Raw genomic sequence first — 27975 nt, 5'->3', positions numbered from 1 at the left:
AATATTTTCATTGCCAATGACTGCTTCTCTGTAACTGTTGTACACATGACAATAAATAACTTGTGAGTTGATCCATATGAGGGTTGAGAGAGAGAGAGAGAGAGAGAGAGAGATCCTCTTCATGATAAAGTTTTGGGCTCGATTCTCAGAGACGCGTCATACAGGCTCTCCTCATCCAGCACTGTACTGCTGTCCAGCAAGTACTTTGCAACCTAAAGTAATAATGAACACAGACACAATTTTAAATGAGTTTTCCCAAGATGCCATGCATATCTGGAACAAACAGAAATGTAAGCTTGATAAATAAGAAATATGATGAAAATAACTTCTTCTGAGCAAATATATACTTTTACTGAACAGTACAGACTATTAGGAAAACTAATCAAAGACATGAAAAAGTATAAAATACACAATAAAACAATACTTAAGAAAAACTCACCTTTGGTTGATAATCAATCTTATAAGCCGTTTGCTGAAATTGCCGTATTTCTCTGATAATGTGAGATATCTGGAGACAAATGAAATAAAAACAATTTAAGACAGAAACAACAACATGTTCATGTTATTGTGTGTACTTCAGCACACTAGGGTTCGCTACCATTCTCATCTTGGAGAAGTTAACCAGGCTGTCCTCGGTGTAGTTGGGTGTTCCCTCCTCGATGAAGGCCAGGTCAGTCAGGTACATTCCCAGGTAGGGAACACAGGGAGGGTCACAGCTGAGGACAAGAGGAGGGTCAGCTATAGAGATATAGTGCTCAAACATAACGAGGAATGTATGAAACTCCTCCACCACAATGTGTGAGTGAAAAGCTATAGATACGTACTTCTTCAGAGCTTCTCTCAGGTTTTTGAATCGCCCCTCTGATGACACCAGCTTCTGTAACTTGTCGATCACAGTCTTTGTCTAGAAAATGGATCAAAGCAAAACTGTTATTACCAGCAGCCAAACAGTTCATTTAAATCTTTATCAGAGTTTCATGAACTGAGGACAATGCTCTTCAAAATGACCACTATCAGCCTCACTAAGAGCATGTTGTCTTCCTTTCATTTTGTTTCATTTTTGATACAAATTATTTAAAAAAATTAAGTCTCTTCAATATGACTCAATAAAAAACCTTGAAAAAAATATGTTTATTCACATTCACGTCCAGGAAGTCCCTGCCCCCCGTAAAGCCTTATATTAAGCGTGGTATTGATCTTCTCACCTAACGCTCGGCAAGAGAGAAAATAAGCGTATTTCCCAGAGTGGCAAACTACTCCTTTAGGGCAAGCTAAACTTTATTACTAATTACTTAGCTAAATACTGAAAATCTTGCACCCAGTTAACGTCACTGCTGGGAAGCAACGTCAGAAATGTCTGTTACCTGCTTGGAGACTTTGAGCCAGGTCTTCTTGAGGCGGAAGATGGAGCTGCGATTGAGAGAGGATGTGATCTCCAGCATGGCGTTGTAGTTGTGGAGGCAGCGACAGACGTCAGCCACTGCCACCCATTTCTCGATCACCCCCACTCGCATGTTGACATCGTCCCACTGCAGGATCTCTGTGGCGATTTTGTTGCTGATCTGACAAAAAGAGAGAAAAAATACATGGTAATAATAATGAGCATCAATAAATCTATCTATCTATCTATCTATCTATCTATCTATCCATCCATCCATCTATCTATAACACACATTTACATTTTTATCCACAATACCAGGGTAAAGACATACATCGTTGAAATGCTTGGTTGTCTTCATAATATAGGGAGTTCTCTCGTTCTTGTCGTTCTTCATCCAGCCTTGACCAAAGAACTCCCTGTAGAAGAAAATGTTTTTTCAAATAATCAACAATGAAAAACACACCAACATTTACTGTGTGCGCTTCCCTTCACTCCCCCCGCCCCCCACTTTATCACCCTTTATCATTTTTTATCGTATAGACCAAGTGCCCGTGTTTGTGCGTTTGCGTTGCACATGCATGCCTGCGTACTCACTCGTATGGGATCACCTTGAAGACCAGGTGGTCCAGCAGCGTGAGTTGCTCAGCTATCTCCAGGGCAGAGTGGCTCTCAAACGGCTCAGTCTTACAGTCCTCCGTGGCCTGACACAAACACAAACACACATTTTGACAATTAAAGCCCAAGTCATTTCTACAGGATGTGTAATACTCTTTTAAGAAGTACAGGGGCTATTTTATACTGAAAAGGCCTTTTATTTCACTCACCATCTGTGTGATCTCTTCCAGTGTGACCTGGTTGTCTCCAGGGTCCTCCTGAGTGAGAGTCCTACATGCAAAACATACAAGTGTCATTATCTGATAGGTTTGTCCACAATTGACATGACCTGAGTAGACATAAATGGACTTAACCTGTTCAAAAGTGCTCAACTTGACCCAGCACACTGGGTATTCCTTTCTTTCTTTGTTCAGTTTGGGTTACAGGCACTTTTGGCTTCAGCTCCTCAGGTTGATAATGTTTAGCAGTAGGGCATGCTGACAGGTTGTTGCTGTACGAGCGTACAATGTGAAACTGCTGCTCAGAGGAAAAGATTTAAGTTTCTATAGCTTCACTGTCAGTGTCCAGGTCCATTGTGTGGAGGTCCAACAGGGACCTGGGATGTACTGTATCTACATTTGCTGGCATCAGAAATACTTTTGCAGAAGTTTTTTTCTAAAGGGAGCTGACAAACAAATGTGTCATATATGACTTTATGTGCCATCAAGCGATGATAACAGAAAACCAACCTGATGATGTTGGCAGCTGCCTTTCTTTCCTGTGTCAGGAGCTCCGGGTCATGTATCACCTCCTCCAGGAAGCCAATTACCCGCATCTTCAGCTCTGTGTTGAGCTCAAAGTCCTGAGGATAAACACAGGAACAACAGCAGAGTCATTACAGAAGTGTTGTTTTTCTTCTGCAAAGGCCTAGAAAGACAGATTGAAACAAAGAAAACGATCGAGGGAAAGGTGAACTGTACCTGTGAGTGTTTGGAGACCCAGTGACGTAGCACATTCAGGACTCTGTTTGTGGCAGCTCTCCTGATAACAAACTCTTTGTCCCCATTCCTCTGGTCTGTCGGAAAACCTGGAACCCGGTTTACACAAAGTCGCAGTGAAAATCAATTCTCACACTGATGTAACACTATTTCCTGCCTCCAGATACAGACAAAGCAGATAATAGATATCACTGAAACAGACATTTACAATTTGTTTGGAGGCCCCCTGGTGGTAATAAGCCATAAAACTGCTTATGCTTTTGCTTATCTACTGTGTGTCACTTAGGCGAATTTGTTCAACCAGAAATTAACTGTTGTACAAAGTCATCTGTCATCCAAACAAGGAGGTTTTTGGTGGGGATCATACTAGATATGAGATGCTGCTTTTGTTAATTCCATAATAATAGTCTAATCGTAATAATTGAAGTAGCATCCCCTCACGCGACTGACCTGTGCTGGCGAGCGACATACGACGGTACTTCTCCTTGGTTGGCGTGCCTTCATTGGCACCAGCGGTGGCGATGGCAAAGGCCGAGGCAGCAGAAAGAGCACTGCGGTTATTGTCCAGCTCCCGGCAAGATGACACCACCATTCCATTGTTGAAGGAAAACAGGGAAAACTCTACAGGGAGGAGAAAAAAACAGGGACTTTTATAAGATTAAAACTCTTTACTACTCTTCATTTTTGTCATCAAACGGTTAAAGGATACTTCCACTAGCATTTTTTATTTACAAAAACAATATTACAACTCTTATATTTCTGAGCCTCAGGATTAGGCCGATATGGGAATTGAGTCTGGCTCATCTGTTAAGCTATTAAAATGTATTTCTGTAAAGTGCTTTGGAATTACTATTTGTGGACAATCGAGCTCAAGTTGTTGACCAGTGGAGGGCAACAGAGAGCTAAAACAAACCCAGCACAGTGGGTCCTGCAGCTCGTGGCAGTGACGGTGTACACTCCACTGTTTCTGCCTCTCTGCCTCCCTCCTTCACTCCCTCCCTTCCTCCCTGCCTTCCTCTATTTAGCCGGGGGCGGTATAGAAGAACATGCACATCGTTGCTAAGGTACAAGGTTTCCTTCCACCTACTCACACAAGGCACTGGCTTCCCTTGTATCCAGCACCGTGGGAAGAGAACACGCTGGGGATGAATTGTGCCTGACTACCTACGGGGTGGATGCTCCCTCTCTGTGCGGTACGGGGAGGGCCAGGAGGCTGTGGGTGGTTTTTATCAAGCCCTTATTTGGTTATTGTTACGCTTGTCATTTTCTGAAAAACAAAAGTTTGCTATACAGTCCACTGCTGCAGTGTTACTCTTCTCATCTCAACCTCTTTGCACTTCTCACATGCACAATCTGACTCTGCTGGATGGTAAAAATGGATCTGATGGTAAAAAACAAAATTATGATTTGGACCTAAAATGTACCCATTTCTTCTATTCTGAGACAGCCACTTGTTTCATCTGCTTTGCTGACATATTTTAAGAATAAGACAAACTCCTGAAAGTTTCAAATGCATTAAAGCAATAGTTTGTAATTTTGGGAAATACGCTTATGCCATGTCTTGCCTAAAAATACATGTGGTCAACACTCTCATGTCTGTAGAGTAAATATGAACTACCGCCAGCAACCAGTTAGTTTAGATTAGCAAACAAGCAACACGGGTTGAAAACAGCTTATTAACAACACGTTGTGGTTTTACTGGGGGTTTATGGGTAATTTATGAGCTTTAGAGGTGCTGGTAGGTGGATTTTGGACAGAGTTTCCCGTCTTTATGCTAAGCTAACCAGCTAACCAGCAGGGGGCAGTGGCTTCTTCTTTACATATATTTACTGACATAAAAATGGTATCAATCTTCTCATATATCTCTATGCATGAAAGCGAACACACTGTCAGGAAATATATCCTGCCTAACCTGTATATGAATGCCAACTGGCTGGTGTTACTTCTGCTACAGGTCTTTTCAGTACTACACCACTGGACAATTGCTCTTTTTAAAACTGATTTAATTTTCGTTTAACTGCTCATTTCACATTATCTGGTTCTCTGACAAGTTGAATCATGCAATCTGTTAGCAGGAAGTATTCATTAAAGTGCTCATAGAGGATGTGGCATAAGAACAGCATGCCTGTTTGTGCTTTGTGTTACTAATGATATTGTTATTGACATGATCTATTATTATTGATTTTATTTTGTCATTTTCTAATCCGCCAAGACGCTCCACTGGCAAGTACTCACTAGCACTAAGCGCTAAGCTACTTTAGTTTGCCAGCTCTTACATTCTTGCCAAGTTACTTAACAATCTTGCCAACTCGTTTGTTTTTAAACTGGTGGGTTGGTATTCAAAAGTAGATCACACGATGTCGCGGACATGGAGCCTATTAAACAGAACACTGTGATGTAACACAATGGAGCAGAGACAAAGTATACTGCACCAGAGTTTTTTGACTTGACGTTCTTGGGTGTTGATGGTGATTTGGGAGGAGACATTTCTGCTTCTGCTTCGTCACTCTGTCTTGGGTCCTCGTCACATTCCTCTCTCACAGACAGATCTGGACAGAAAAAAAAAAAAGTGTTTCACAATCAAGAAAAAAAGGCAGTAAAGGAGGATACGTGTATGAAAGTGATGTACGGGCATAACTGCTGGGTTGAGCTTGGTGGTAGCTGGCAATGATACGACTGGGGCATAGTGTCAAAACATTCAAATTTAATTTGAAAAAAAAACTATACATGGATGTACTGCTGCTCTTTTGCTGTGCAAGCTCAAAGAAGACTGTTAAAGAAGCTGATTTATTTTTTATTTCACCTCTTACATATATTCAGTACCAGTCTAACTTTGATGGGATTGACAGTCAAAGTTGCTCTAGTATGAGTGGAGGATATATACAAGATATGAGCATGACAGTGGGTTTGTGAAAATGCTTCCACACTACATGAACCTCATTAAAACTGAGCAAAATCCCATGGACAGTGATTCTGACCTTGCTTGTTGAGGACAGACTCCTCCGCCTTGCCTTCGGCTTTGGTCTCTCCCTCGTCGGGGATTTTGCTGGCCATGGTGCTGGACACATATAGCTTGTTGATGTCGAGGGTGGTCTTACTGAAGGGTGACATGGTGGAGTGCATGCTTGCATAGCCATTGGGAGAACAACTGAGTGCAGCCAGGTCCAGGGCTTTGCCCCCTGTGATGATGGGGATGTTGAGCGAAAGCTTGCGACGGCGGTTGGGCGAGGACGTCTTGGTGATGGAGAGCGGAGGAGGGGAAGAGAACTTGCGGCTGGCACGTGGCGACGTGGGTGGCTCGCCGTAGAGGAGTTTGTTGTTCTGGCTGCTGGCAAAGAAAAGCTCCAAAGAACTGCAGAAGAGGAGAGAATGAAAAAGCGGAAAAAAGACAGAAGGGTGAACACTAAGAAGAGCATCTTTCACAACTACAAACATCACTTTTGGGATTTTTGGTTAATTATTTCCAGTGACCTGAATAAGAGAGAGAGGGAAGAATTTGTAATAATGGGGGTGGAATGGTGCACTTGGTGTCAGTACACAGAAGCAGAGAGGGAACACATTAACCACAGGGCTCTTCGGGAGCTCCTGCCTCTTTTATTTAAGCTACATTGTTTAAGACAGCATCCTTCTTGCACTGAGAGCCACCCCCTCTGAAGGCCTATAAATAGCATGTCAAGTGACAGTGTGGGAGGCACGGGTGCTGCCAACAGCAACCAGCCCAGGGGAGGCCCACAGAGACATGGGGAGAGAGAAACAGAGAGAAAAGGGGAGCCAAATAGAGGAAGGGAGAGGGAAAGAGGGAGAAAGAGACAGAGGTGCAGTGCAAAAAAAAAAGAAAAGCGGGGCAAAAACAGTGAGACTGAGAGGGAGGGGGCGAGAAAGGAGCAACATAGTGGATATGGATTCCACCACAGCGAAGGCTGCTGGCTGGGAGTGGGCGAATGGGAAGCCTCCAGCCCTGTATGGTGTTAGCTGCAGCCATGTTGTGTCTCCTCGCCTAAATTTGTAAAAGAAAGGAGGTGAGAATGAGAAAGATGGGAATTGAGGGAGGCCGGGAGAGGGAGACAAGGGGGAGTTCAAAAAGAAAAAAGGCAAAACACAAAAAGCAATGTGGAGAGTTAAGAGAGGACACAAGTCAAGCAGGAAAGAGGAAAATCGAGAGGAGATAATCAAGCAGGAGAAGAGAGAGGAGTAAGACAAAAAGAAAGAAGGAGCAAGAGAGGAGAGCAAGGTCTGGGTGCAAAACACCACCATCAATATTTAATACCGTAGAGCCGCTGCAGATGATGGGAGAAAGGGAGAGAAAGAGGGAGGGAGGGAGAGAGGGAGGGAGGGAGAGAGGGAGAAGACGAGGAGGAGAGAGGGAGAGGGTGGGGTCCTGCAGCAGAGTGAAGGGTTGCCATGGTGACAGCGCAGCGGAGAGAGGAATGGTCAGACTCGTGGAAAGAAAAGTAAAAGTGAGAGAACGGAAAAGGGTAAAAGAGAGGAATGAGAAAGAAGAGGAGGGGTAAGGGAGAGGTGGGTGGACGCAGGACCCAATTAACTGTGATGGCGGACAGAAGACGAGAGGAGTGGATGTGTTGGTGTGACCTCTCGCTGCCTCTCCTCTAGTCCCTTCTCACCTGGACAGGGTACGATAGCATGAAGGGCTGCTTACAGACAGTCCACGTGAGAGCAAAGACAAATCCAGACACAGGGGAAGTCCTACCTTTTCACTGCACCATTACAGCACTGTTGCTGCATTCTTCGGAGAAAATTTAATTTCAAACTTTGTTCCCTTTTCAGTTGTCAGAATCTACATGGATTGGCACCGAGGTGCTTGGAGGAGTTAAGTGTAACAAACCGTTTGAGCTCACCTGTTTAAAGGTAGAACCACTTCCTGAAGAGGGACTACAGTAACTCTGAATTAACTTGATCGCAATTGCAAACACTGTTACAGAGGTGGGCGATGTGCAGGCCCTCTGTTTCAGCTGCAGTTTCAGCTGGTTGAGACACTTTCCCTTTAATTTCCTTTGGCTGATGTTGTCATGCATTTCAAGTCCGCCACATACAGCACATTGATTTGCCTTGTTGTTGAAAGGTGCTATACAAATAAACTTGCCTTCAACGCCTTCACATATCAAATAATTATGCTGTTCTTGGACTGATGGACCTGGAGATTTCATTTGACTTTGGAGCTCGGCTAGTTGTTCCATGTTGGTTTACTGTAACAAGACTAAGAGTCTTACTTACAGAAAAGTTAGCTGCCCTGTGGAGCTGCACTTGGGCACAGCGGTGCTTTGAGCTAACATCCGTGCGCTAACATGGTTACAGTGATAATGCTAATGGGAATGTCATTAGTTTTGCAATTATTTGGTCATTAACCAAACTTTATTAAAACTTTGACTTGATGGTGGTAAATGAAAAGTCAGGGGATCCTTTAAAGTTAGTAAGATTCGTCATTTGGGGACTATGCATATCTGTACAAAATGACATGGCAATCCATCCAATAGTTATATCGATAAAATATTTCATTTCTGGATCGAGGTGGTGGACCAACCAACCGAGCTTCAAGCATGGCTAAATGAGTTACATATCAAAGTGCTGATTGCAGACCTCTTTACACCTGACAAATGCTGCTAATTGGTATTCAGGCCTTTGTAGCAGTGTAGCAGGTATTTTCTTATGAACTAGAGATAAAGACTTTCCCACATTCCACAGGTGTGGAATAAAAACCACGCATACTGTAAATATGATGTGAAGAAATTTCATCGCGACACAGGCTAACAAATGATCAAACACATAAAAACAATGTGTGCACACACAGAGTAAGCAGAACAAGACATCGGAGTGCTATCTTCAAACGTTCTCTATTAGCCTGCAAATAAAATATGGTTAGTGTGAAAGATGTCACACCAGTGAGCTCATAAAATCCCTTAAACCTCTTGGAACCGCCTCACTCGGGGGATCACTCACCGTGCAGGGATGGCACTGATGGGCTTCTTGTAGATGGTGATGAGCTTGTCCAGCACTACGTCAGCGCTGGTGAAGACGCGGTAGGAGTGGAGGAAAGTGTTCAGGAAGTCGATGGAGAGGAAGCGCAAGTCAGTCAGCCTCTCCAACAAGCGCTCCACGCTGGCGTAGCGGATCTGCAGCACCTTGCAAGAGTTCATCATCTTGCTGAAGCGGATGTCCACATCATCACAGTACAAGCTGGTGTCCGACCTGCGTTGGGGTTTAACTGAGGTTAGGAATGTGACTCATAGGGATTTAGCTCCCAGTACTTGTGCAAACCACCTCCAGTTAGTACATTTTTATGGTCACATGTGGGTCAGTGGGTAAAGCATTAACATGGATATGGGTTGGGTAGTTTTCAAACTTGAAAAAACACACTTACAAAAATCTATACAATATCAGAAAGTACTAATTTTGACATTTTAACTCTATGGTGAATATTCAGTTGTGTATACATACAACTGCAAGAGACTAGTGTGTGTGTGTGTGTGTGTGTGTGTGTGTGTGTGTGTGTGTGTGTGTGTGTGTGCCCTTGTAATCTTTATGAGGACCAATTTCAGACCTTGAAAGTGAGAAGATTTTAGAAAATTAAAACGATGATTCACTTATTTAACTTGCTGTTTCGGGGTCCAATAAGGTTTAGGTTGGGTTTAGGCATGTAGTTGTGATGCTTAAGGTTTGAGCATGGGGGATATGTTATGTCGCTAAGGGTCCTCACAAGTATAGCACTAAAAACATTAGAGTTTGGGCACACATGTTCATGCATTTTTCATATATGTATGTAATGCCAATGCCAATCTCTGTTTGTGCATGTATAATGTCTGTGCATTTCTGCGTGGTGTCAGACTCTCACTTAATCATCTGTGGCACAGTCACTTTACTGTTTTCCTCGAAGGCGTTCATCATCAGACCATTGCAGCGAATATTGTCAATGCACTGTAAGGCAAGCAGACAGACAGAAAAAAGGCAGTTAGTGATTATAACATAGCAAGAGGGAGTTAACAAACTTTAGATGATACACTTTTCTATCCCGAACAGCCATGAGAGTTGTTCTGTTCTAATCTTTGCAATGTTACGTTCTGTCCCGAAATGATGTTTGCAGCCTACAATCTCAGCTCTAATTTAATTACTTCAATTGTAATGTAAACTCTGTTCATCTAATGATGCTTAAGTGAAATCATCGCTTTGTTTGGAACACATTGAGTCTTTCATCACGCAGTTGAGCGCACGTACCTGGCTGATGTCGCTTGTCCACGCTGATTTCTCCTGTCGGGACGAAGGCACCAGGATGACGGTGAAGGGCTGGACGTCTTTGGGCTCCACCATCACTTTAAAGTCCAGGTGCTCTATGTCCGGGCCACTCCGCTCCACTTTGGCTGCAATGTTCAACAATAATTATTTTCCTGTGACAGGGTAACATAAAATATACTGAGAGCAAACATTGTGAGAAGAAAGAAGAACTTACAAGAAAACAGAAATGACAAAATAACATTTAAACAAATTTACACTTTAGCAAAGTTCAGTTTGTAATTGTGACTGAGTCTAGCTCAAAGTTCTGAGAGGGCAAACATTCATTTTTAAATCAGATTTGTGTCATGTATGATTATACTGTTTTTTTATTGCTTTATACATTCAGAAATATTTAACAACAGTGACCTTTTTTGCATTCTTGACATTCCCAGACCCGTATGGATTTTGACATTATAAGGGTTTAAAGTGCAGATATGTGTTTTCCATTTGCAGTTTCTAATTAAGAGAGAGTTGCATGAATGCACAAAGCTATTATTAACAATGATCCATTGTGGTTTGCTTGATTAAATAATGTGCAACCAACACCATTTCAACCAGTTTCAACCATTGTGAATGGGATTGTTTTTATTACGTTTGATGCTGGTGAGCGAAGAAACAATATCTTTGTAGAAAAAAAAGTCTACAGCTCTCTGTGGACAGTCATGCAAACAGGATCATTTTGGAGAGTTTTATCCAAAGGGCTCAAAGAAACTACTTAACTGATCAGAAAAATAATGTAATATGTTATTCATCTGCAGTTTTGTTGTTGTAACTGTTTAAGTTTAGCTATTCCCAAAACAAAAGTGACTGTGGGAGTGAAGAAATGATGCAAAGTGCTCGGAGTCAGGGTTAACCTCGTGGAAATATTTTGCACAGACAGAAATTAAAATGTTGATCACTGACTGTTACAGTTTGTCTTTGGGAAGGTTTGCAATTATTCAAGTCCAGTAGTTTACTGAGCTACTGAAAAATTGCATAGCTTTACTGTATGTTTCAACTACATAAACTTTTGAATATATTGTACGTGGTAACTTACACTCATCATCTGTCCCCTCTGGCTCCTCCATCAGTGTGCAGTCTATGAGAGAGATCACTCCATTCTGTGACAGGGTTGAAAGGTCACAATTTCATATACAGTTTGCTAGACAGTGGAGGTTTCTTTGTAGTTTTAGGAAGTCTGAACAAAAAGCTGCTGAAAAAGTTACCGACTTTGTAAATGTCTCCTTCGGGGCCATTAAAACGCTGGGTCAATGCTATGATTTTATTGGATGTGACTAAAACGTTTTCTGGAGAAAAAGAAGATAGACTAAATTATAATTATAATATGTATATATTATATATTATATTCGTTGGGAAAAATGTAAAGCTTTGTCAACTTTGGTATTTCTTCATTTCAACCAGTTTACAGACATTTGATCTGTTTTACAGGAAACTTTAAGAAAAACGTTTACCTCAATAATTGGGTTGTATCTTTTTTTTAATATCAGGTCCTCTGAAGTACAATCCTACTGTACCTTAGTGATGTGTAGTTTTCCCCCGGAGCCGCGGGTACAGATGATGAGATGTTTGGAGAAGAGGAAACACTGTCTCTCGCCCTCTTTCTTCAGAGACAGAGAGCCCAGTCGGCCTCTCGTGATCTTCCCTTTCTCGCTCATCGGCACCTGGATCAGGGAACCTGTGGAGTGTCACGCACACGCACACACGCACACACACACACACACACACACACACACACACACAGGAGAAAACACATAAAATGTGACTTTGACCTTGATCTTATAATTAAAATTGTGTGTAAACATTTAGACTTCTGTCGTCTGTAGTTTGCAATTAGAGTGAAATATATAACAGGTATGTGTTTGTGCGTAAGTAATCAGTGATTTTATTCACATGTCTGCAGAGATGGAGGAAGGTGTTGAACATCTGGGTGAGATTATATGTGATGCATCACAACAGAAGAGATGTGTGAGGACGGTGTTAAATGTATGAGGAAGAATTGATATATAAAACTGTAAACAAATAATGTATGCCGTGCCGGTGAGTATAGTGTTACTCAGTTGATAGTTAGTTAGTTACTCAGTTTGAAATTCAGTAATAACCTTCCAGTTACTATTAGTTTCAGTAATGCTTTGTTACTTTGACATCTCGGGTCGGCTAGTTTGCTGTCTGACCAGAACTTAGATAGTATGTTAATCATCAGTTTGGTCTCTTTGTGTTTAGTGAATAAACTGGAGGTTTTCAAATGCTTTTTTAACAATGAATCCTTGAACTGAACTGACTTTACTAGCTGTGAGCAGAGAAAGTCCCCTCACCGGTGACTGAGAGCACTGTTGTCAGCTCCGCTGTGATAAACCCTACGTTACTTCCTCCTTAAAAGCCTATTAAAAGACTGTGAAAACCACAGAAACAATCATAATCCAATTAACTCATCAATAACATGGTAATTAGCTGTTAACCATATGTGCAGTGCTTGTGTTGCTAGTTTTGTATTGAACTGATTATGACAGCTTGGACCAGAATCAGACTGAACGAGCTGAAGACAGTCAGAATGAACGCTGAACATCACAGCGGTATGAATGCTGAGGCTAAGTGCATTTGCACGTTGATGTGCCGCTAAGCTCAGGAAGAAAAGTAGACAAATTACATAGTCAGTGAGTGGATCTTTGACCTGAACTGACAATATGATTTGAATCATCAAAGTGATTGTTGATCTCCACCTCTATAGTCCAGACGCAAAGGGTCTTGAGTTATTGTTTTGTTTAAAGTCTGGGCGTGTTAAAGCGCCTTTTTTGAGGTTGGGTCTTAAAAAGCTTTGTGCATCAAAGCTAAGGTCAGTAAATTCCTCCAAATTGTAGGCCTTGTTAAACTACAACATCTTATTTTCCATTTCTACACAAGTTGAATACAAAAGATTTGACGTGTGGGTGTTTGTTGTGTAAAAGTACCTTTGACAAAGCTGAGAGTAGCACACGTGAACTAACAAGTAATGTAATGCAATACAATACTTTTGCCGTTGGGTAATTAGGACAGTCATTAGTAAAAAAAAACTCTTCCAATGAGTATAATGGGTAATAAATAATAAAGTACAGTTTCAAGTAAATTGTCCAGTGCTGGTTGTGTGACCTTTCGTTTGGTATTGTGGGTTCAGATGTAGCCTCCTTAATTAGAGAAACATTTGTATCAATAAATGAGTCTTCAAACCCTACATGTTTACAATCATCTTTGGTGAATTTGCTGAGTATAAAGTTTGCAAACAAATCAATACAAAAATCCCTTTTCACAATTTTCTCTTACTTACCTTGCCTGACAAATGTCTGACTGGTGTCCAGCAGCACTTCACAACCCTCCACAATCATCCGCTCAATAGCTAGGTTCTTCCTGATGTTCTCCGTCTCGCTCACCTCATCATGCATGATTCTGAAGGTACAGAATGAAAATCAGAAACTTCACCGTCCAAGTTGCTTAATGAATTCATTAAATGTAGTATCCCTCCACAAAATCACTGCATGAATATGACAGACATCTCTGTATCCATTCATTCACACTGAGAGAGTTTTAACATATACTGTAGCACAATGTACATTATATTTTCAATCGCTTGATTGACTGACTGATAGAGCTATACCTGGAAAGTTCCTCCAGTTTTGACTTGGCATAGTCCAAACTGTTTCTCTCTACATGCTCATGGGGGGTGTGAGCCAGCAGCTCATGCAGCGTCAGGATGTAACGAGGGATCTGAGAGGGAAAGAGACAGAAAGGTGTTTTAATGAGTTATTGAAATGGGTATCTTTAATCTTTTAGTGTTAAAATGTGTTAAAAGAGATTTCAAGCTTTTCATAAGCAGTGTCAAACATCTTGACTCGAATGGCCTTGTACTGGTAATTAACTGTTCATGGATCCCATCCAGGGTTTGCCTGGGAAGCAAAAATATCCTCTCTTTTACCAGAGAGCTGATAATATTGGCACTTTTGTTCACATTCACCCTGAAACACTATGTTTCCTTTCATCACCACAACATCCACTGTCTTCATTTGAAACATAATTGTTCTGCTGTTAATGTAGCTTTGAAAACCTCAGTTCATTTGAACACAGATTATTGTGCAAAAGTGCTACAACTGTTTGCACCTCATGTCATTATTGAAGATTAAAAAACGTAATTAATTTGTCTATGGTGACGTCTCACCATCAGATTTTTTGAATAATTTATTTTCACACAAATAACATTGATTCTCTAATAGAGGCATTCTTACTTTTTATTTTTGGTTTTCAGTTTTTTTAACGCCAGAACTGCTGTATTAGTGATGTCACAAGTTATGAAAAATTAAAGATAAAGCATTGAAGCCATTTGGGGTTTTTAATGTTACACTTGTTGCCCTGATGGGGGAGCCATGATTAAATGTCTTTTAAACTTAAATGCCATTTTCCAGAAATCATTGGTCCAGTTTAGACCAGAACAGAATGATATTTTCTGTCAAATGGGCATGTCTCTCACTTTGAAAGACCCGATATGCAGCTGCTTGAATCTCAAAAACAATACAACTATGAATACAAATTAAACAAATTGGCTATAATAAAGGTCTAACTCATAAGTGATATGTCACAACACTGTGTGATTTTGACAAAACATGGACATATGAGGCATTTTGGCACTGTGCATTGTTAAAAACACTACACAAGTGTGAAAAGTGTGAAAAGCCATAGTTGTGTAAGAAGGCTCTGGATGGCTTTATAATACTAACATTAACACCAAGTTGGCTTAATCCAGGTCAGTACATCGGAAAAGTAAACATAATACCGTATTTGAATATATTTCACCACAGTGTTGTTTGAGCACAAAGACCTTTTTCAAAAGGAAGTAAGGTTCATGTGCATGCACCAAACAATGTGTACAGGCTTATACTTTATCACAATGTATACGGATTGTGTAATATAACTGCTGTTATCAACACTGTAATCCTGAAGTCTCACCTGAAACATGGGGTAAGTGAGGAAGGTCTCCAGTGTCCTCTCCTCACAGTCGGGCTTGGCCTCGTACTGCTTCAGCAGTTTGTCGAAGTCTCGGTTCTGTTTGCAGTGGGCCAGAATTTGCAGGCTGTACTGATGGTTCCTCACAAACTCCTGGTAGATGTTGAGCATGGGCAACAAGATGTCAAACAGGTCCGCTGTAAAGAGAAGCAGAAATCTTCATGAATAAATATATGTTTTCTGACACTACATCAAGAGCAAAAGCTAAAAACAAATCTTACACCATGAAAAAATAAAAATTGCTTTTTATTTGTAAAACTTTCTGCAAACACCTAAATTAAAGTAGGACACAAGTACAAAATCATTCGGCGTTATGTTGTGTACAGTGTGAAAAAAAGCATTGTTTTTAGAGAAATGTTTTTGCATGGTATGAGTGCCACAAGCTGGTTGGTGACTCTCTCAGGTAGATCTTTTTTATGTATGATTTGGGGGAACTGACCCTTTAACAAACCCCAACAAAAACAAGCCAAATGTTGTGTGGGTGACACAGGGATAGTCTCCGTGTCTCTTACCCAGCACCAGGGTCGGCCAGCTGGCTATCCGGGCCTTCAGGCCCTGGTAGAAGATCTGATGGAGGAACATGATGGTCTCACTGATAAAAAAAATCAAAGCAAAACATCGGTCATGAGGTATTGTTTCTTCCTCTCTTGTTCACAACCATTGGCAGCTTCCAATGTCCCACTATCACAACCAGTCTCAGCACCAGCCACCTGTTAAGGAAGATGCTGCTGACGTCATCGTGAGTGATGGGCGGCTTCTTGGAGCTGGCGGCCATGCGCAGCGGCCGCAGGAAGTTGTTGACCAGGATGTGGAGTTGCTGGACATATTCGGCCTCGGCCTCCAGCATGCTAAACACAACCTGGTTCCTCTTCCTCATGCTTTCAGCGTGGGGTGAACGGATGTAGTCCTGGATGATGGTTTTCCACTTCCTGCGGCAAATCCAACCTCGCAGGAAACTCTGGACCTGTGTTGAAAAAGGTTAGCACACACAAGTTAAGCTACCATTGTTTGCATTTGTGTGTGCATGCATGGATTTGTGACTATAATGAGATAATCCAGTGGGTTTTGGAAGAGTTTTACCAGCCTAATAAGTAGGCTACTTTTCTTTATAAAAAAAGGTGTACTTAGTGCTTCAACTTATCCTGCAACTTTGGGAATAATTAGGAGGTAGCTCATTTTCACTGGACAGCCATATGTATAGTATATATTTATATTTCCATGTACATTAAAACAAGCATTTCATTTAAAATGAGTCTGGAAAAAGTGTATTCCAATAGAGTCACAGACATTTTTTGTATTTCATTAACTATTTAAGACAAGTATCATCGTTTACATGAGGCATTGTTAGATAGTGACGAACTGTCACTGTCACTCTTCCCTTCACGATGTAGATAGTAGTCCTTCCTGGAAGTAAATATCAAGATTTCCAACATCACAAGGCGAAGAGGAATGCACCTAGTCAGACTAAGATCCATATCTTGAAGCTAATGGCTATGACGACAAGCTTAGCTAGCTCGTGTTTGGGTCATCACTGTGTGAGAATTGTTAAAGAATGCTAAAGAATTCCTAGTGGTTTTACTAAAACCCGCATTAATTGATTTTTGTGGTCACTTGGGGGTATCACAATAACACATATTATGACCTAATAAAGGTGCCGTGGAGAACGTGCTAGCAAACAGTTGCCTGTTTACACATCCTGCAGTAGCATTAATTTGGAGTAGTGTTTCTGTTGATCTGACAAATTCAATATTCATTCTCCTTCATGCTCCATTTTGGTCTTCACCACCTCCTGAGATCTATATTGTTGATACTAGTTGAACATGTTGCACCGGTGCATAGGTGTAAATACAGCTACCTGCTGCAGTTGGAAACAATTTTAGTTGAGAGTACTGAGAGGACACCAAAACAGAAGCGTTGAAGGCGGTAAAAACCAAAACACTGAGCTCAAAGGCACAAAAATCTGAGGTGAGGGGAACAGCAGAATCGGGTCGCAATTATCTGTAGGTTCGTTGCCTTCTCGGCTTTAAAGTAACTACCTTTCTAAAACTTTCCAGCTTCATTAAGGAGCAGGCATCTGCTTCAGTAGAGCTGAAGAACAAGCCTGTGGTTGTAGTGGATGAGGGGCTCCCTGCTGTGAATACAAGAGTGAGCTTCCTTGAATAAATGAAGGTTAAAAATAAAACCTGTTTCAGAAACCATACGTATATCTCTGCTGGAACAGATCAAACTTCCCCTCCGTCCTTTTCCCCTTCCCACTTGGCTTTCCTCTTTGCATTGCTTTAGTTTTTCTTGATAAAGACAGAAGAGTGATTCAGGCTTTCTCCTTTAAAACGGCGTAGCACTAAAGCAGTCAGGCCTCACCTTTTTGATCTTCTTGATCTCTGTGTCGTCTTCACTGGGAGGCACCTCTGGATTTGACTGGATCTTTTCATTGTTCTTCAGCAGTCCAGCGATCTGAAATCCAACACAAATCAAACATTGCATTGACTGAGTACCTCACACTGTACGCATCTATAATCCTGCTCTTGATCTTGGTAATGTCATATTCTCTCGCTGCACTCACTGTTTTTATCATGATTCTGAATGTTTTTTGCTTGGTTTTTGTTCAACTTTGTTATCGTCCATTAGCCGGTTTCAAAGATTCACATATGAACAAACGGTACCAGTTGCATCTAAATGTATTTCATTTTATTCAACCCTTTTTCATTTACTCCCATTAGACTCACACCGTGTATAAATAAGAACAGACCAGAGAAAAACAGCTTTCAATAAAGGACTGAAATTAAACAAAACAACCCAAAATCCATTACTACTTCCCGTTTTAGCCATGGAAAGTGAAACAGTTGATTATCATTTTGTGGTGCAGGCGGCCGTATCAGGTACAATAGAAGCTGATTCATGCATATTGAAAACATTCAATTCAAATGGAGCTAGCCATTAGCACATTAAAGAGAGATGTATTTGATCCATTTTAGACTGTATAATTAGGATACAAAACACTCAGTAACCGTACTGCAGAGACTCTAACAAGGACATCCCGGGGGCGCTGCAAGCTCCCCCGGATCACTTGCCTTGAACTCACAACATTTTGGTTTGGAATCTGGGTCGTGACCTTTGTCCATTGCCCTTTCTGTCTTTATACTCTGTGACTGACTACTTTTACTTCAATCTTTTCTCTCTCTGTCTCTGTAAACCATACAGTAACAAAAAACAAACACACACAGGTAATACTAGCATGAAATTACAAGGCAAGTTACCTCTGATTTTAGCCGCTCTATCTCGATTTCCCCATCCTCTATCTGTTGTCGAAGTTGCTTGGCAACCATTTTCTCCGTCTCCACTATTTGGAGTAGATGGAGATACTTCTGCATGAGGGTCTCATGCTCTGTAGCCAGGTTCCTGTAACTATACAGACACGCACACAGACATTGTAAGGACCTCATTAACGCGTGTTTCATGGGCTCGCCATAGATTTATCAAAGCAAAAGGAGACTTCTGATCAGCATATGTTTGAACCACAGACCTTACGTCCGCACCGAGCGCAGGCACTTACGCAACCAGTTCTTCAAATACTTGTGGGCTTTAGCAAACCATGTGTAAAGCCTGCTTCTGCATGAGCAATTATTCTGAGCATTACCCAATTCAACAAAAGGTTTTAGATTAATTTGATTCAACATCACAAAACAGTGTGTCAAAGTGTAAATGCACTGAAATAAATAGTAGTTAAAAAAAGAATTCAAAGCCTTAGAAAATGGCATCCAGACTTAAGAAACCTCAATAAAGGCCATATAATGATCTGTAAATACAGATCTTCATTTGCCCTGCAGCATATAACATGCTTACAGGCCATCTTACTACAGTAAGTGCTGCTGCCCTGACTGAGAACTAATCAATGTGATCTTCAATAAGTTCAATCAATTGACCTTTCACCTGACAAATTCACACTGCTGATATTTAGAGTGATTGTATCGTGATTGTAAATGTCCTGACAAATATCAGAAAATGGCCATGACATTTTTTTTAAACATTCATGGGTCCGAGAGAATAAACCAGTCTTTTTGGGTCAGATAAAATTTGCATTAGTCCGATATTTTGGTTCAGCATATTAGCATATTCATGTTAGCATTTACCTCAAAGCACCGCTGTGCCTTAGTACAGCCTTACATTCGATTCTTGTTAGGATACAACTACATCTCATTTTAAGGTCCAACTGAAATCACATTTAGTCATCCCTCTTTATGACATTTGCGGACCCTTTTACATGCAGTTTGATGTGCTGCAGCTGAGCGGCTACTTAGCTAGCTAACCTGCAAACTAATGTTAGCAGTGCACGATTCCCAAGTGGATGTTTGTTATATCGCTTGATTGACAAGCTGCAGGACAAGACACATGTTCACGGGTTGGATAAGAAGGACACTTAAGCAGGAAAGCTAATGTAGTGTCTGTCCTGTGACTCTTGTTCTTGTGCCGCTTTCTGGCTCGGTGTGACCGTCTGCTCTGCATGTGAGAGAATGCTGAATTGATGCAAATCTTGGGGATGCCATCATGAAACCAAAAATAGATACTTTCTCCCTTTTGGTTTCCGACTTTCTTTTCTCAAAGGAGAACACAGGACAATTGATTTAAAGGGCAGATATGTATGCTGTAGCAGATTTCTTTTTTTTGTTAGTGGACTTTGAAAGTTAAAAGTTAATAGTACTCCAAATGACCGTTTTGAGCATATCGAGTCTTACAACCCGATAAGCTTGAAAAACCCTTTCAATGTCCTACATCACAGGGTGCACACACACACACACACACTTCCTCAACATCCTCAGCTGACTGTGTGTATGTAGGTGAAAGGTCATGTGTGAAAGGTACCTGGCCTGTGTGATGGCAGCCACCCACTCATCAGAGTCCTTGACGTCCTCCGTGCGCAGCTCCAGAGCCTTCTGGTTGTCATGATTGAACGTGACGGTAAAGTAGTACTGGAAACAGAAATGATGGAAAGAGTCAAATATTTGCTCAGCATGTAATAAGACAATCAGTATATATTAAAGGCTTTCAGTTAAAGATTTGGAGAAAAGCCTATCGAAGGGAAAACTTTGGATGATTCGTCATCACTGACCGTCTTTTTTGTGTTAAAATTGAAGTTGTATCTACATGCATGCCCATGTGTGTGAATGAGTGGGAGAGAGAGATCCTGAGGGAAAAGTATTGAGAGATTCATTATAAAGCCTCTGTGCATTCTCCCTGTAACCTGGCAACTCACCTCTGAATTGGTGGAAGCCTCTCGACTGACGCCACATTTTGTTTTGCTTTGTCCCAGTGGTTTGGCTGCATTTTAGTGACACAAACACCTCTGTGTCCTCGCCCGTTTTAACTCCCTCGCCAATTATCCCCAGTGACCCTTCAGCCTTAAAGGTTCAGAAATGGCAATTATGGCAAATGCATGTGGAATTGTTTTCTAATAGGCTTATCAGGTAAAATCCTCAAATCAACAAAGTGGTGGTCATTGTATTAATAGTACAGAGAGCCTATTTGTTGTAGAAACACATCAAATTACAAAACACTAATGCATTGTAAATAGACCCCACAAATCCAATATATTGGATTTTTTTATCCCTCCCAAATGCCAAGAGCAAATCATTGGTGAAGGGGAGTAATGTTCCATATTTCCTGATGAGCAGCAGAATGGGCCTTTGTCAATAATGTGCTTCCAATCTCTCGCTTCCTGTGAGCTGTTATGTCAAGCCTTTCTTTTTGCCACAGAGACACTGTAGTGTAAGTGAGACAATATAGTAGTAAATCCTTGTTTATAATGGACAAACGGTATTTGAGAGAAAATTCAAATACACGTACTATACCACTAATGCTCATGATGAACTACACTTAAGAGTCATTTCTCAAAAAAAATATTTTGATGCAGTTTTATTTTGTTTGGTTCTACTTTTTTTCAATCATACATGTATAAATTTACAGCCCTAATGTTCTGTTTGAAGTCATTAATAACTTACTTAATACTTACTTAACATTGTTTTATCACCATGATACTTCATGAGTTTTTCTAATTTTCTGCGAGTTGCTTATAAACACGATCTTGAGCAGATGACTTGTTTTAGAGTCTGCTCTGAACACAAACAACACCTTACTTCTGTATGGAGTCAAGCTGTGAAGCACAATTCATTTGTATGAGACCCTTTTTTTGTGATTAGTGCTGACAGTGCTTCTCTCACAGCACTACCCTTCACAAAACCGTCTACCTGGATTTCTGTTACTGTGGTTTTCTAACAATTTATCCACCTTTGGTGTCAGTCTAAATGACCCAAAAATCAAGCAATGTCTGACTGGATAATATTCTGTACATTTATTTCTATGTGAATGATTTTTGAATGACCCATATTCTGTATTTGCTGTAACAAACCTTTGTGGTCATTCCATGTTTTGCCACTTCATTAAATGCGCAAAGACAGTTTGAAGAAAAAAGAAGCGTTACCACTTCAGTACTTTTGTACATGAAAAAAGAAAATTAATAATAAAGATGTTATTATTATACATACAGTGCAACCACTGTATGTATAATAATAACATCTTTATTATTAATTTTCTTTTTTCATGTACAAAAGGTTTGAAGTTGAGTACATAATGGTAATGTTTCTTCCTTGTGTAATTCGAACCACCTGCAGTAAACTGAAAATGTAACTTGTTTAATTATCATTTAAACAGTTAATAAATAAGAAAAAACGAATTAACGGACACACATTTCAAAACAATTGGGACTGTATTTGGACTATTGATACTCCATAGTGCAAAAAATATAATGGACCACTATTGATGGATGCATTCATTCAGTCTATACAAGTCGTTGACCCACTTGCTCTGATATTTTGACACAGATAGTGTTGAGACAGCCATGCTGTTTGTACAATATAAAAATAGTTTACTGTACACTTCAAGATTGTACTTAATAAATTCTGTAGAGTTTTAAAAAGTTCTAAACAATCCTCACAGAAATCCCTCCAAACAATAGTCAAGTTATGAAATATGATGGTAAACTAGATTCTTTTCTCTTTTGTTCTTTTGTAAATGTGTTTATGTGAAACAAAGAAAAACGGTAAAAACAAAAACACATCAAGCACTTCCACTTCACCCGCCCGCTACGCCTCACCACCTCACACTTCTTACGTGCCCATATTCGCTGCACTTGCTAAGTGAAGCACAATGCCGAGGCATGTTGTTGCACATTTCGTTGGCCCCTTCAAATGCACTTTTTTTCAGATGCAAATAGGGGTTGCCATAGTAACTGTGGGCTTAAACGTAGCTCGCCTTCTAAATGGGGAATAAGAACATTTAAAAAGTAGAACACTCCAAAGAATACAATGAGAAGGGAGAGACAGACGGAGAGGGAGGCAGAGAAAGATCTTTTTGCCTTCTTGAGGAGTGAGGGCTATAAAAAGCGCTGTAGCCCTGCAAGGTGGCAGTTGGCTTGGCATCTATTCGCTGCATTGTCCCTCTCCCTGTCACACACAGATAAGATCCAGCACTCGCCCGACCATTCCTCCTGCAGCTCTGACACACACACACACACACACACACACACACACACACACACAGTGCAGACACACCACTGAGACGCTCATCAGAAATCTCTTGTAATCTGCATGTGTACCAGGTTTAATGTCAGTAAATCTACAATCACATTGCCTCAGATGACCTCTGCAGTCTGCTCATTGACTCGAGTGTCATTCTTTGTTTTTCCAGAGTGGGGGAAAGGGAAAAGGAAATCTGTATGCCCTCAGATACCTGGAGCATTGATTACTCTTTCGGTCCTCGTTTCACCTTTTAGAGATCGACATCGGCGCATGCCAGGAGGTCACAGTGGGGCGACTGCAGACTTCAAGCCACACACAAGATGCACAGATGTGGACACATGTACACTTGCATGATTGATTGGCAACCACGAAGCGTGCGGTTCTCGCACATGAAAAGCACGCATTTGTGCAAATATGGATCCAAATTTTATATATGTGTGCACAAAATTTCACACCCCCACACAAATAACACAAAACTGAGAGAATTTATTCACGACACATATTATGTAAAGGGACACGTGCTGAACAGAAGACTGTGTTATGCTAATTGAAGGCTTTCAAATTCATTTAATTCACTGTTGAAATAAATTCACTGCAGCAGCCTGCATGAACAGCTGTCATCATAGATGTCACTCAGTCCATATTTCATCCCAAGAATAGAGCTCTTGTCCTGACAGGGTTTTAAGGAAATAGGTTTAACGGTGAGCAAAGTTTAATAGTTTACATCTCCATAAGGGTGGCCAAGAAGTTCTCATAACTAAATGACAAAGTGGGTTGTTCGTCAGTGTCTTACAAAACAAGCCATTTGACAAATATAAGTTCTTTCTGAGAAAATTAGCCAGAACTAAATGTAGCAGATCATTTAGTTCTGGCTAATTTTAGGCAACTAAAACTACTTGGTAAAAAATAAAAATAAAACTCTCAATGTCAAAGTTCACATGACTGTAAAATCTTGCTTGTTAGGAAAATAACAAACAACCAGTGATTGTTTTTTTTTTCCTGCTGAGGACTGTAACCCCAAAAACATAAATTTGAATATGTTACAGGGGGAAAAAAAATGGTCTCTTCTAAAATAAACATGCATTTACTTGTTGTGAATCATCTGAATTCTGCTGGCACATCTGTATGATGCCCTTTTGGTGACAATGATACTAATCCTGACAGCTCTGCCAACAAAGAGCACAGGGCAAGTGTTTGAAGAACATGACGTGACAGCAGAGTTCAGTTCCAACACCAGGTACAGCTAATGAAAACAGCCACATACAGAAACTGTCGGAGCCACATGACTTTACCCTGTGTCCAGCCTTCATCTGCCATTCATACAGTAACATTTACATATTACAACTCAGGATTGGGATCCTAACCAGACAACCTACAGTAAGGAAGCTGTATAATTCAATCGATTTTATTAAAATAATAATAATAAAAGTAAAATTTGAGTCTGGCAATAGCAACAAAATATGTAGAATTATCCTCAAACATTGTTTTGTTTGGTAGTTTAGCTATTTATATTAAATGAGAACTCCCAACACATGGTGCATATTCAGATAACATATGACATGCTCAATATTTGTACGGGATTTTGGGTCGATCTGATATTAGTTGGTGATTTTTTGTAAGGCTCAGTAGAGTACAGAAGCTACGTTCTAGTCATCTAAAACTGAACTTTTTTTTTGCAATGGAGTTATTTTCAACACCTGTGAGTCCAGAACAATGTGGGAAACAGTATTAGTTTGTTTTTCTCTTTAAATCTATAATCTGAAAAACATTGAAAGGCGTAACCTAGGGGGATCATGAACCCCTACGTCCTCGGTTTCAGCGCGGCCAGGCTCATTTGTTGCATGTATAGAAATTAGACAAAACACTCCAATGCCATGACGCAAACACGATGTGTATAGTTTTCAGAAGGAAACTTGTCTGTCTCACTTTTGTTGCACAAGTTATATAGTGAAAGTGCAAGAGAAAGTCCAGGTTTTCCTACATTCACGTGAAAACTTTCATACCCGCTCAAAAGGAGAATAAATGCCAAATGAAACATTATAATGGCATTGGTGGAAAACAGTGACAACCTTTCCCCCCCCCCCCCCCCCCCCCCCCCTTATAAACGAAGATTATGATGACTGACCAGATAAAATGACTTTTGACTTCAATTATTCATCGGCTGTGCTGCAGGGAAAGCAGAAGAGACTGCAGCTGGCAGAGCAGATTTCAAAAGGTGACTGCAGTCATAGCTCACAGCAGCTTGACCACTTCTCTGGCTCTTAAATGCTTTTATGCCACAAGGTTTATTCCTTCCAGCAGCAGCCTTCCTAAGCCTTCAAAACGGTTTCGCTAGAAGCAACCATGCTTTCCCTGAGATTATTTCTGACCCTGTCACACTGGCATAAAAAAAAAAAAAGAGTGGAAATTGTGTAGGCCTCACACATGTTAATCCATGGAACTAAATGCCTGAGGAATTCAAACGAATGGGGGATGTACTGAAAAACAAAAGCATGCCTGGGACATCGTTTGGGTTTCATTCATGGCTATCGTTATCAACACTATATGATAATGAGAGAGCCATCAAATGAACCAAGCCGCTATGAACCGGGGAGACGCAGTTGCCAAGGTAGGATGCTATTAATATCAAGACAAGGAATTAAATCAATACGTCAAAACGACAGGGAAGGGGCAGCTCTCCTCCGCAAGATGGCAACCTGCAAACTTTGGCTGCTGTTTAAGTTTACTCCCTACCCATGAGCTGCGATCCCTGAGCACTTGGGGGGGGGGGGGGGGGGGGGGGGGGGGGGGGGGGGGGGGGGGGGATGCAGCCTCTTATATAAAAATAAATGTGCTGCAACACATATTGTTGTGATAAGGAGAGAGAGAGAAAAGTGGAGGAAGGTAAACCAGTTCCCGTGTTTGCAAAGTTCCTCAGAGAATTGCATTTATCCTGTCAACTTTAAACCACTGCATGATGAGTTACATGTGAGGCTGGCTGCGAGGCTATTTCAGTGCAGAATCGAGACAATCAATCAGTTAGAATGACGCCATTACGTAACACCGAACGTCAAGTGAACATCTCCGGGACATTATTTGCGTGATAAATAGATGTTGGGATAAAAACAACAACTCTGTCGTTTGCGCTTCTGCTGCGTATACAGACACCTCCTCGCGTAAATGAGTCTTTCACCGAGTGCCACACTGATGAAAGCAAGTTTCTCCAAAAACAGGAGACACATCAAGTAGCATTTGCGAGTGAGCCCCGTTCACTGAGACGATTTACATCGACAGTGTCAGTCAGTCGGACTTAAGGGAGCTTCGCGCGGTCGATATCTCACCTGCTTCTCTAAGCATTCCTTCGCTGAGAGGGACGGTTTCGGTGACGGTGCCCTGTCACACACACATCCCTCCAACAGGTACAGTCCGGAGGGGCGTGAGCTGGAGTCGTTCTCGAAATAAAACAGCATGTTCTGCAACAAAGCGAACCACTTTGAATGCCATTTTGTGTTGTCTGAGCTTTTCTTACTCAGGCAACCTCGCCTCGTCCCATCCTTCTTCGCCAAAAGAGCCAGATAGGTGATGTGGCCGTCATTGAGTCTCATCCCTTTCTGCATTTTGGTCTGTGAACCCGAGAGGTTCTGCGAGGGGGATGCCTGCGGACTCTTACATGTTCTTCTTCTACTCAGCACCTCCGAAACCTAGTCAGACTTGGTGGGCAGCAGCCCACTCCCGCGTGCCCATCATCCACAGTTGCCACACTAATGTCTGCAACGGCGAAAGAAATAAAAAAGGACAAAAAGAAAAGGATGCACGTAGAGTCAAAGTTACGCATTCAACTGCACTAATTCCACGCTGCGAGCACACTACAGTAGGCTACAGCTGCCGCCGACGCCGTCTTAGAAAAGCCTTCCTCGTGAGCCCGAATCGCTCATGATGAGGACTGAGGTGTCCCCGAGGTGTCTACACGCGCGCACATAAGCGAGCGAGTGAGCGCGCACACTGCATCCTGTTCTCACAGAGGGAAGAAAGCGCAGTCACGTGACCCGTCCCCGGAGCAGCAAGATTTCAGCACCTTGGACAGAAACTCCGAGGAGCAACACAGAGGAGAAAGAGAGACGCAGCTTCTTCATGTGGAGAATCCCGGAGCAGATAAGGCTTATCGGGAGGCCCTGTAGACCAACAACACACACACACACACACACACACACACACACACACACACACACATCTGAGAAGAGTGTTTTCTTTCTCAGAATTTGAACCACATGTGGAAAGAGTCTGATTTTGGGATGGGGAATCGAGATAAGCTCAGGCAATGATAATGTCACTCATGTCTATGGCCTATTACTTTGTATTTATGTTCTACCCCTAATTTTCTTTTACCATGCTTTATGAATTATTATTGTTTTTTTGCCACTGTACATCACTTTAGTCAACTTCTGTTGTTTTTAAATGTGCTCTATAAATAAACTAAACTTGATAGTTGAAACTATTGTGATGTATAACATTTAACTGTCCTTGCTCAACTTATTATTTAGTGTTCAGTATATTCATTTTAAATAGTTCTTTACCTGTTATCGACCTCGTAAAACTGCTTCTTTCACTGCTTGAACACATTATTTCAATGTGGATAAATACATTCATATCTTTTCTTATACAGAGTGAACATGTTTATTCATTATTACCTATAAAACAGTGTAGTTAAATAAGAAGACAAACAAAAGGAACACTAACAAGATAGTTTATACAATAACGTACAAATGATATACTTTGTACCCTGCAATAAATCCTGTAGTTTTGTCAGTTGTTGTAAGCGTTGTCGCTTTAGATTGCATGTTCAGGTGTTTGTATTATTGTGTCCATCCTCCACACATGACAGAGAACTATAGTGCCAGTGATACAATCAGACAGAAGACAATGCAGCCATTAACAGCGTTAACAGGCCCAGTCCTAGATTGGCAACCACTGGTTCAAAATGACTGTATATACAGTATTCAAACTAGCTCAACCTTAATCTGCTACAATGCTAAAATACAGTCAACAATTTGATGCATCAGTATTACCAATCTAATAATAATAATCTAATGTAAAGAATTTGAAAATATTCAGAAGTTCTTCGACCGCTCCTGAGAAGTCACAC

The 27975-nt window shown here is 41.1% G+C and overlaps 1 protein-coding gene across 3 annotated transcripts; it reads right to left on the bottom strand.

Annotated features, from left to right (window-relative positions):
* Positions 1 to 119: 119 nt before the first annotated feature.
* On the bottom strand, positions 120 to 26616 carry LOC142933798 (ras-specific guanine nucleotide-releasing factor 1). Of its 3 annotated transcripts, none has more exons than XM_076078023.1 (27): positions 26174 to 26616; positions 20143 to 20249; positions 18540 to 18687; positions 17644 to 17736; positions 15993 to 16246; positions 15795 to 15874; positions 15226 to 15419; positions 13883 to 13992; positions 13556 to 13674; positions 11766 to 11932; positions 11294 to 11372; positions 10201 to 10343; positions 9821 to 9903; positions 8929 to 9177; positions 5952 to 6325; positions 5401 to 5522; positions 3424 to 3592; positions 2956 to 3062; positions 2725 to 2837; positions 2206 to 2266; positions 1976 to 2082; positions 1713 to 1797; positions 1365 to 1562; positions 825 to 904; positions 599 to 716; positions 440 to 508; positions 120 to 212 (listed from the first exon to the last, which is right to left on the bottom strand). In XM_076078023.1, the coding sequence occupies exons 1-27, from the start codon at positions 26447 to 26449 to the stop codon at positions 120 to 122; spliced, it is 3798 nt and encodes a 1265-aa protein (XP_075934138.1). In that variant the 5' UTR covers positions 26450 to 26616. The 3 variants fall into 3 exon arrangements, with proteins under 3 accessions (XP_075934138.1, XP_075934139.1, XP_075934140.1); XM_076078024.1 differs by having other exon boundaries at positions 11294 to 11357; positions 11772 to 11932; XM_076078025.1 differs by having other exon boundaries at positions 10201 to 10337; positions 11294 to 11357; positions 11772 to 11932.
* Between the last annotated feature and the right edge of the window lie 1359 nt (positions 26617 to 27975).

Source organism: Anarhichas minor, unplaced genomic scaffold (assembly GCF_050575085.1).
Source record: "Anarhichas minor isolate MPS153535 unplaced genomic scaffold, ASM5057508v1 ptg000062l, whole genome shotgun sequence".
Classification (NCBI taxonomy): domain Eukaryota; kingdom Metazoa; phylum Chordata; class Actinopteri; order Perciformes; family Anarhichadidae; genus Anarhichas; species Anarhichas minor.
The sequence above is the reverse complement of the archived record's forward strand: the minus strand, read 5'-3'. Positions and strand labels throughout refer to the sequence as shown.